At 38.8% G+C, this 11,006-nt stretch overlaps 1 protein-coding gene across 1 annotated transcript; it reads left to right on the plus strand.

Moving 5' to 3' along the window:
• The first annotated feature begins 4,729 nt into the window (after window positions 1-4,729).
• Window positions 4,730-9,123, plus strand: LOC116320517 (E3 ubiquitin-protein ligase TRIM21-like). The gene is made up of 2 exons (XM_039607348.1): window positions 4,730-4,817; window positions 6,971-9,123. The coding sequence occupies exon 2, from the start codon at window positions 6,980-6,982 to the stop codon at window positions 8,636-8,638; it is 1,659 nt and encodes a 552-aa protein (XP_039463282.1). The 5' UTR covers window positions 4,730-4,817; window positions 6,971-6,979; the 3' UTR covers window positions 8,639-9,123.
• The last annotated feature ends 1,883 nt before the right edge of the window (window positions 9,124-11,006 follow it).

Below are 11,006 nucleotides of genomic sequence, written 5' to 3' on the forward strand. Positions count from 1 at the left end.
TGTCAAGTGTCATGAGTGTGCGCTTTGTAGGTGTTAAGTGTGTTGCGCCGGGGGTTTACGCTCTCCTCCTTAGTTCTGCTTTTCTAGTCTATACTTAAACTACGGTGTTAGACTGCTCTTAACGCTGCCCTTTTGCCCCCCGTTTACTGTAACTTCTGTACTATTTCTTAGTATCTTGCCTATGCATCTTTTTCCTGTGATGTTGCTTCAACTATTCTTGCTCCTAAGGTCACACAGGGGCCTGCTTAAAAGTATAATGTTTAAACAGTATAATGCTGAAAAGTATAATGCTAAAAAGCTACATAATGCTATATAATTCCACACCGGCCTTCTCAGTTTTCAGACATTAGTCATCATTGATTCAATGAAGAACAATGAATTAGTTGCTGTAATTCTTCTCTGCTATTGCTGTTAACTCTTGTTTCTCACTGAAGTTCTGACTGTAAAATATAATGAGTGAAACAGCGTCTCTCTAAATGCCATGTGGTGAAATAATAGATATTAATAATAATAATAATAATAATAATAACAATAATAATAATAAGTGGTGAAATGCAGTATTGTCTGAGAGTCTGAGTTTGTCTTAAAGATGTTTCAGCTGCTTTTAAATACTGTCAGAGATGTTCTGACACCCCGAAAGACGAAAACCAAACTAAGAACTCTGTGAATCTGTAAATCTCTCTAAATTATTTCCACATGATGGGATTCACTTTCCCCTCCTTTCAGGTTTTATTCCAGCTGTTAAAACACATTTAACATTAACAATAATCAATGAAGGAGATCCTGTGTCATCAGTTCAAACCAAACATCTGGAGTCACAGCTGCATGACCTTCTTCTGCTTTGCTTCTAATCAGGCTGATGGTCCATCTGCTTCTTTGATGTTTCAGCATCTGAGTCTCTTCCTTGTTGCTTCTTTTTCCTCCTTTTCTCGTCCTGAGTGGGTGTGGTATTGAGAGCGTCCTCCAGGTGGCGCTACGCGTCCTCTTGTCTGCGCAGCTTCTCTTTCACGATGCTCTGGAAAAGATTTTAGACCATGAAGATGTTAAGTTTTTCCTTTTTTCAATAAAATAAAAGAGATGTTGGTAGAACACCAGCACAGATCAGATTTACTGAGGTACAATCACCATAAAAATGCACTTTTTATCTATGGTAACACTTTATAAACTCTGATTAAGGGTTTAATTCCTCTGGAACATGTTTTTTTTTTTTTAACTGAATTTACAATTTAATTATAATGACCTCAAAGTAGTTAGTGTTAGAAACACTGCTTATAAAATGTATTATACCACCTGTCATGAAAAAACGAAAACACAAACTTATATTGGTTTTAGTTTTAAGAACAAACTGAATTCATGTCTTTATTCTCAAATTTGAGTGCAGTGGACTTCGGAAGTCAGAAATTATTCAAATATGACATCAAACCACCAAAACTCATTTTTCTGTTCAAGAATTCACATAAACAACTGAAATTTGGCATCTTGATCACAAAATAATAATGTGCTTTACTAGTTGTTTTCTGCCTTTATGTAAAACAGTACGTTTGAAAATTAATGGATAATAATAGTAATTATATGTATTTTATTATTAAAAATATAATTGTGATGAAAAAGCTTGCACATGTGGAATCACATAAATATTAAAATAATGTTGCTAATCTGTTAGTTCAGGGCAGTTGTGGCATAAACAATACACTAAAAAGTAGGTTTAATAACTGGTTAATTTTTACAATAATTTTTTACAAAAAAGGAGACTCAGATTATACTGTAAGTCATTTTAAGTAGAGCATAGTTTTCAGGTATTTTAGTGGAAAAAATGAAAAGAAGACAGTTATTGTCTTTCATTGGATCAAAATTCTTTGAGAGTCAAAGTTTTAATACACTTACAAGATTTATTTGAAAAACTTTTAAAAACTGTCTTTTTTTAAAAAAGGTAGCCACATCAGAGAGAGAAGGACCAGATAATCTTCCTCCTCAGTTTTTCCTCCTCAGTTATCATCCATGATTTTGGGAAAGAAAACGTTTGATTTGCTCCGTCATTTTAAGATCACCTGGTTCTATGTCTGTAACGTTTTCTAGTTCTTGTTTCTTCTTCGGACTATGAAAGGGAGAAAAAGTTTTTTCTGTTACATAAGAGGGAAACTACTGTAACGTTCATGATGGATACCAATATGACGCATAAAAAAAATTATATTATATTATTCACTACTTACAAATGTAGTAAATATTATACAGAATATTATACAGAATAACAAATAGTAAGTATTAAACTATACAGTTATTATACTGATGATAATACAATTATTATCATTATTTTTAGTGTACCACTAAGTATTTGCTGGTAAAAAGAATTACATCATAATTTCAGATCAGATACATGGAATTTCCATTTGACTCCAGAGAAACTGAGCCCTTTGTCATTGGCCGTATTATAAAGTGCTACCTCAGCCACGGCTGTCACACCCTCTGGCGTACTCTGCATTGTGTCCATGTGTATGAGGACTGGGCTGGGAGCTGCTGCTGTCTTTGAATACTTGCACTGTTAAAAGACCCTCTCAGAGATGACCAGTGCCCCGTAAAAGCTCACGCAGCATCAAAATTGTAAATATATCACAAGAGATTTATATATATATCTGAGGTGCTTCTGAGCTACCACAGGGACATGACTTCATTAAACCTCTTTAGCAGTTTTTAAAGGCTCTGACTTTTTAAATAAAGCCTGAAATGTCTCCATCATTGAATCCTGTTACTGCACATCTAGCAGTAACATATGGTCAACATAAGCTATGCAGGTAGCGCTGCTTCTCTGTGAGGATGCTCTGTGTGCGTTTGTACTTCTTACATTTGAGGCAGTAGTGACACAAACATGTGAAAAGTTATGTCTGTAAGTGGGCAGAAGGGATGTTATGTGTAGTTTTATACATCTGTACGCAGAGAACGCTTTTTGAAAGAGACAATTATCAGATTTGTGAAGATGAACTTAATAAATTGTGTGTAACTGATCAGTATTTATTCAGGTTTGGATGTACACATTTGTAAACGTAGTTTTACGTGCACTCAAATTGCTTTGGATTTATGTGTGGATTTAAGCATGCGTTTGTGAGTTACAAACAAATCACTGCACTCATTTGTAAATCTTAGTTTACACTCATACATATTTGTAACACTTTTGAGGCAAATTTTGCTTCTTAAAAAATAACCCCAGATTTAGTATTTATAAAGTCTGACTCACTTCGAGCTCTCCAACATTTCATGTAAAGAAAATAAAATTTCCCTTGAGGTTAAAAAACAAACAAACAAACAAACAAAACCCTGCTCAATATAACTGAACTAACAAAGAAACACATAAAATCAGATCTGTAGGGAGAGGCAGAAACTCACCTGCGTAAGAAAACATCTGAATGTTTCCTGGCTGACAATCACATTAAAAGTCTCTGCTTAGCCACCAGCTCTCACCTGCTGACAGAGGCGGAACAAAACCTGAAAAACCAGAACTTCAGGATCAGAATTCAAAAAGTGAAACTGAAAGAACTTTAAAATCTGTTTCTCTTCAAACAAGAATCAAACTGAGCTCATCCAGCCGTTCTCAACAGCACGTCCAAGTGTTCAGTTGTTGGGGATTTTTTTAATGACATATATACCTGTACACACTGGACATATACTCACATATACAATATAATCATATATACTCGTAACCATTATATATATACCTACACTGGAGTGGTTTTTTTTAATAGAATCACTGTGATAAGCAGCTAACCTACATGTTCAAAATCACAAGACCCACAAATATTATCCACAATTATATTAATGAAGTTTGTGCCCCTGTTGTATGAGCAGATGTTGATCAATACTGTTTGAAATGTAATAATTACGATCAATAAGTAACCTTTGATTGTGTTATGACCAACGGTGACAAGTCCAAACATATAGGGTTAATTCAGCTTGGCACAGCTAAGTGTCCACCTGGGACTCTTTCGCTCTCTTTTCATTTTCATTTCCTGTCTGTCATTTTATGTGTCCCTGCTGTGTGTGCTTAAAGTTCTCTACACCCTGGGGTTACCTTTGCTTTGCTTTGGTTCGCTTTGCTTGCTTTCTATGTGTTGTTTTATTGTAAATGTACTGGTTTGCTGTTCATATGACACTGTAATAAACTCTGTTCCAAGAATTCTACTCTTTTCCAGGGGACCTTTTTGAGTGATTTAATTTTAATTGAATCTGAAAAGCTGGACCTCCACAGCGTTGGTGGGATAAGGTTATCATATTGACTTCAGAGTTTGCGACCCCACACAGTCTTATCTCTTCATGACTTAGATCACTTCTACATCAACACTGAATTACAGACTAGGAGTAAAAACAAACAAACATAAAGGCAAACCACAATCTGCTGCTTTGACAACTGTGGCTCTTCTAATTTACAAAAAAAAATAAGAATTAAGATTAAATAAAATAATAAGATTTTCTTATTTTTTCTGGAGCTTTGATTGGGAGAAAAGAGAAAAAACATCTTCTGTTCTTTGGCTGTTGAACCCTTTAAGAAATGATGCAGTGCATGCTAAATGTTGGCCTGAAGTTCTGAATCTCTTATTCTAACGTTTGCATTAAAATAAAACTCCAACTGTTTCTGAGAAGGAATCCAACCCGACAACAAAGAAGCAGAACAAAAGTCTGGATGGACGGCATTCCAGCATTTATCAGATGAAACTATTTGTTTCACAGCTGATTCAGTGGGCAAAAAAATCAGTCTGTCCTCAAAGGAACCTTAAACTGAGCTCATCCAGCCTTTTTCAACAGCACAGCAGAGCTTCTATCCAACACTGGTGAGTACATATCATCACAATCACTCTGTTTTAAGTTTAAACTCTCTCTGTGTCAGGAAACATGACTGCAACGCTGCTGAAGCTGGTGTGTTTTCCTATCACCACTCTCCCCCACTGGGCACACTCTCTGCTATTTCATCCGAGTTACTCCAGAATTCCTCTTTTCTAACTGACATCCAACCTGTGGGGCATTCACACTGACAACATTCAATATCACTCCTTTGATTTCTAGTTTCAAACTCATGATGCCGTCTAACACAGATGGCTGGTATTGTCATCAAACTAGGAGTAAATAATCTGTGAAGCAGGGTTCAGAGCACACTGAAATGTGAACTTCGGGCTCACAAGGACTACTTTCACATACATTGACCTCATTATAAGTATGAATTTGATAGAAAGCACTTAAACAGAAAGAGCATAGAAAAAATACTTGTATGAATGGGGGAATGAGGCAAGTTGTGTAGTGCTTTGATTACTACACGAGTACTATCTGGTTGTTAAGTGATGACGTGATTATCTCAGTTGTTCTCCTGATTGAAGTTTGGTCTGTTTACAGCATCCTGCAATGCAGTTGCATTTGTCCCTAACCACTGGGAACCCTTGCGTTAACTTTTATTGAGTCGAAAAAAGTTAGCGTTCATCCTTCATCTTCATGTGTTTACATTATGCTTGTCACGGTCAGTGGGAGCTGACTGAATGTAGAGTGAATAGTGGGACCCAACTGCAGACACGGAAGGAGACGTAACTTAGGTTAAACACAAGGCGAGCCATTTATTGAGGCTGAAAAACATGAAACAGAAAACAAGGCACAACCAGGGGAAAACTAAACTGAAACCTAGACTGGGAGAAACTATGGTTAACTATGAAACAGTGACATGAACATGAGTCTGAACAAGTGTATGTGAGAAACTATGAGGAGGTAACAAGAACAAGAAACATGAAACCTGAGTTGAGTCATGAAAGACTTAATCCTGACATGACGTGGTGGGAGGTAACACAGACGACCAGACAAAGACTGAACGAAAACACATAAGACTGGACTAAATACACAGAGGAGGTGATCAGGGGAAGTGGGAACACATAGGGCAGTGTTTCCCAACCTTTTGGAGCCACGGCACATATTTCACATTAGAAAAATCACAGGGCACACCACCAAACAAAAATGTCACAAAAAGGCTATTGATAATTTTTCCCCACGCACCAGATATAGTGGAATTGGCTCAGTTTGTCCCCAGTATACCGTTTTTTGCTTTCTTCTGACCACTACTCATACTAGGGCCTTCATCTGGATTGGAATTTTCTCCAGGACCCAGGTCACATTGACTACTTTTTCTTTTTAAATATTTATCTATTGCTATTACACGCTGTGTTGTCTGACTCACAGAAAGACTATTATGTAATTTCTTCTTCGTCTTCTTCTGTTTCACTGGCAGTTGGCAGGTCATTTAATTAGAGCAGGTAGTTGTACTACCCTCTAGTGGAGAATGTAATTGTTCTGCCAGTTACTCATGCCGGTCGCTTAGAGTACTAATCAGGTGGAACCAGATAATCTTCCAAGACACAGCTGATCATTTCTCACAGCACACCACGTCGCAGTGGTTGGAAAACACTGACAAAGGGAAACAGCCCTAACCCTTTTCATTTATGTCGGAAGTGATAGCAGAGCTGTATGTTTTAATTTTTCAGAAATCCCTCAGTCAGAATATGGTATATTATATTTAGGTGTAAGCTAGCGAGCAAACTCTCTGCTGACTTCGAAGTCCATTAAACTTCATAAATTCTGTTTTCATGGATGCCTGGATGTTAAACTTAGTTGTTACACCTGGTAGAGCAGCCACACTGATAACTTTATTAAAGATGAAAGAATTTAGACAGTTCATAGCTCTCAGTGATGTCGCAGTGTTCTTTTCACTTTGGGACCTGAAGTGGAGTTTGAACCCGGAAACGGCTAATGACATCAGACTTAAGACCGGATATATAGAAGTATAAAAATGGGTACATTTACAATTATTTGAAACTCTGGTCATTTTTAGCGTGAAAATCCACCACTGGAAAGGGAGATATGTGACAGAAGAGAAAGAAAAGCAAAATAGGTCCATTTTAAATGTGACTGCGATTTAAAATAAAATCATTTTCTTTTCTTCCTCACTCAGAGTGCAGACATGTCTATTGCCAGGTGTCTTCTATCTGACGATCATTTTCAGTGCTCCATCTGCCTGGATGTCTTCAATGATCCAGTCTCCACACCATGTGGACACAACTTCTGCAAAAACTGCATCGGTCAACACTGGGATATCAGTGACAGGTGTCAGTGTCCCATGTGTAAAAAGGTATTTGAAGTCAGACCTGAGCTGCACATCAACACTTTCATCTCTGACATGGTTTCTCAGTTCAGACGTGAAGCTCAGCAGAAAGTCAGCAGCAGCAGTTCAGAGCAACAAGCTGCCAAACCAGGAGAAGTTCCCTGTGACATCTGCACTGGAACCAAACTGAAGGCCTTGAAGTCCTGCCTGGTGTGTCTGGCCTCCTACTGTCAGACTCACCTGGAGCCTCACCTGACAGCTTCATGTCTGAAAAGACATCAGCTGATCGATCCTGAGGAGAACCTGGAAGGAAGGATATGTGTGAAGCATGATAAACCTCTGGCACTGTTCTGTAAGACCGATCAGACATGTGTCTGCATGCTCTGCTGTGTTTTTGACCACAAGACTCATGAGTTTGTTCCTCTGAGAGAAGAATATGAAGGAAAGAAGGCAGAACTGGGGAAGACTGAAGGTGAAATTCAACAGATGATCACGAAGAGACGACTGAAGATTCAGGAGATCAAAAAGTCAGTGAAGAAGAGTAAAGATGCTGCAGACAGAAAGAAAGCAGAAGGTGTTCAGGTCTTCACTGCTCTGAAGGAGTCTGTTGACAGACGCCTGAATGAGCTCATAAAGGAGATTGAAGACAAACAGGAAACAACAGAGAAACAGGCTGAAGGTTTCATCAAAGATCTGGAACAGGAAATCTCTGAGCTGACGAAGAGAAGCTCTGAGGTGGAGCAGCTCTCACGCTCTAAAGATCACCTCCACCTCCTCCAAAGATTCTCATCCCTGAAAGCTGCTCCAACCACCAAGGACTGGATAGAGGTCAGTATCCATCCACCATCACATGAGGGGACTGTGGTGAGAGCTGTGGATCAGCTGAAGGCAACACTCAGTAAAGACATGAAGAAGCTGTTTGAGGCTGAGCTGAAGAGGGTCCAGCAGTATGCAGTGGATGTGACTCTTGATCCTGATACAGCACATCCTAAACTCCTCCTGTCTGATGATGGAAAACAAGTACACTGTGGTGAAGAGGAGAATGATCTTCCAGACAACCCAGAGAGATTTTCTGAATTTCCCATTGTTTTAGGAAAGCAGAGTTTATCTTCAGGCAGATTTTACTTTGAGGTTCAGGTTAACGACAAGACCAAATTGATGTTAGGAGTGGTCAGAGAGTCAGTCAACAGGAAAGAAAAATTCACAGTTGAATCGAATAACACGAAAGGTTACTGGATTGTAGGAGTATATGAAAATAATTATATAGCTCTTGAGGATCTTCCAGTCTGTCTTTCCCTTCAGTCTGATCCTGAGAAGGTGGGGGTGTTTGTGGATTATGAGGAAGGTCTGGTCTCCTTTCATGATGTAGATGATGCAGCTCTTATCTACTCCTTTACTGGCTGCTCCTTCACTGAGAAACTCTACCCATTCTTCAGTCCCTGGAATGTTGATGATGATGGTAAAAACTCTGCACCTCTGATCATCTGTCCTGTGATGATGGGTGATGGTGACAGGTGATGACAATGACCATGATAAGTGATCATCTGTTCTGCCATTCTTGATCTTTTTCCATGGGGAAATTGGATCAATTACAGATAAATCTCAACCATTTCAATCAAAACAGAGAAGATGTCCTAAAAACAGAACTGACCAAACTGCACATGTTGGTCGAGACCAGGAAATGTGGCTAGAAGCTGCAGAACAAGCCAGTTATCTGACCCTAGGTTTAATTTTTTTTGTTAGGCTGTTTTCAACTTGAGAAAAATAATCCATTTGAGGAAATCCAGCATGAGGAGGAAGACACTCTTCTTTCTTTCAGTGTTTAAAGGCACAGAAATTAAAGCATATACATTGTATAGATATGAGTACAAATGTTAATATTTAATTATTTTAATTCACCTGGTGTTAAATACCAAAAAAAGGATTCAGAAACTGGTGTTCTGATTCAATGTGTATAACATGTTTGTTCAGAATGAAATTATTAAAAATTTGAACTTTTATCATCTCCTTTGATCGTTTCTTTGATGTTCATTGTAGTAGCAATTTCTTGGGTTGTTATCTTATGTATGCTGCTAGGGGTCACCTTTTGTGTTTTTTGTGGTATGGTGAGAATTTAAGGTAGACGCACGTAATTAACGCCAGGTGTTGTTGATCAGGTGGAAGCAAACAGTTTGTGACCGCTGCGTGGCTTGGAATAAAGATTTTAAAGGACAAGACAATTGGAGTTATTGGACTGTAGCAAGTTTAATAAGTTCATTCATACCAATGACATCGCATCACCCCGCCAATGAACACCTCAGTGGCTTCAAGCCTTTTCAATTCACAAAGTCACAAACTGGCTTTTCTTTGGGAAAAGGTTTGTGCAAACTGCACCGCAAAACTGTTCATGGTTCATTGATGTGTTTGTTACCAGATGATGAAAAAGAAAACCATGAAACATGGTTTAAAGCAAAAACAATGCCTTATGATGAGTTTGGTAATGTGGTGAGAGAGTAGTTATCTGGTTGCGAACATTTGCATTTAAAGGGTAATAATGGTGTTGATGATGGAGTTAACCCAGAGGACAGTGTTTCAAATGTTGTTGGTAAATCTTCCATCACCAAAGGCTCAACTAGTAGTAAAGTAAGCACAACTTCTTCTGCAAGAATAAAAGCAAAAGCAGAAAAAGCTGTGTTACTTACTCACATAGCAGTCCTAAAGTAGGAACAAAAGCTAAGGAGGAAACGTGAACACCTCGAACTTGAAGCTTTGCCTTCTGCCTATTCTGCAAATTTAGCCGTTCTCCAAGCGTCTGAAGTTCAAAGTACATCTAACATATCATCCAATGCTATGAATTCATATTATGAAAGGCAAATCAGAAAAACAGCAGCTGCAGCTTCAGTCAAGCCCGGTACACCAGTCAAAGAAGATAAACCTGCAATAGAAATATTACAGACTAAAAGCAGCATATCTGCAATGATCCTACATTACGGAGAAATAGAAAGTGAGCCTCTTTATTTAGAAAAGCATTTGATTAATTTCCTCTTATGCTGTTTTTATAGTTTTATTGTTTTACATTGTTTTATTTACTGTTATATTGTTTCTATATTCCCATTTCCTGTGTTGTAAAGCACTTTGTGATTTTTATCTGTGAAAAGCGCTATATAAATAAATTTTACTTTTTTTTTTACTTACTCTACAAGCACAAACAGGCAGCACAATACAATTTCACAATTTAGATCCTCCACCATGCAGGTCAATTCTTACAGTGGGAGTGTTACGTGCCAAGAAATGTGGCTTTGCTTTTGTGTTCTTTTGATCTTTCAGGTGTCAAGCCTCCACCTATTGGCCAGTTCAAAGTTGGTTGGCATGTGTCTATTGGCTGGTCTGGGCACAGTTGGTCAATCACTCTCCGGGGATCACTACAAATGAGCAGCTCCCTGGGCAGCTGGTGGGTGCTGGCTTCTGGTTCATGACAAACAATTGTGTGAAGGCTTGTGTGTAGTTTGAGAGTGTGTGGTGGGAGGGTGGATTGGTAAGCTGGGGTACAATATACACTGGCTGCAGAGTTTTAACTGTTAGACACACTACCCACATGGCAAAATTGGTATGGCCTGGACCTGGCCCACACAATGTGCTTACACATGGCCCACATACCACAAAAAATGACAGCCCTTTGGTGGCCCAGATCTTTTTTGCCAGAGATGGCCCACACATGGGCCAGCACAAGGCCAGTTGCAGACACACTGGTGGTCCTGTGCTGGCCCAGAACAGTTTCAGCTCTGGCCCCAGATGTCAGCCTAATGCAGGGTTGGGCAACTCCAGGCCTCGAGGGCCGGTGTCCTGCAGGTTTTAGATCTCACCCTGGGTCAACACACTTGAAGCACATGATCAGTTCGTTACCAGG

Source organism: Oreochromis aureus, linkage group 23 (genome assembly GCF_013358895.1).
Source record: "Oreochromis aureus strain Israel breed Guangdong linkage group 23, ZZ_aureus, whole genome shotgun sequence".
NCBI lineage: Eukaryota > Metazoa > Chordata > Actinopteri > Cichliformes > Cichlidae > Oreochromis > Oreochromis aureus.

Excerpts from the sequence above, each read along its gene's own strand:
- LOC116320517 (XM_039607348.1), top strand. The coding sequence starts at position 6,980 with ATGTCTATTGCCAGGTGTCTTCTATCTGACGATCATTTTCAGTGCTCC.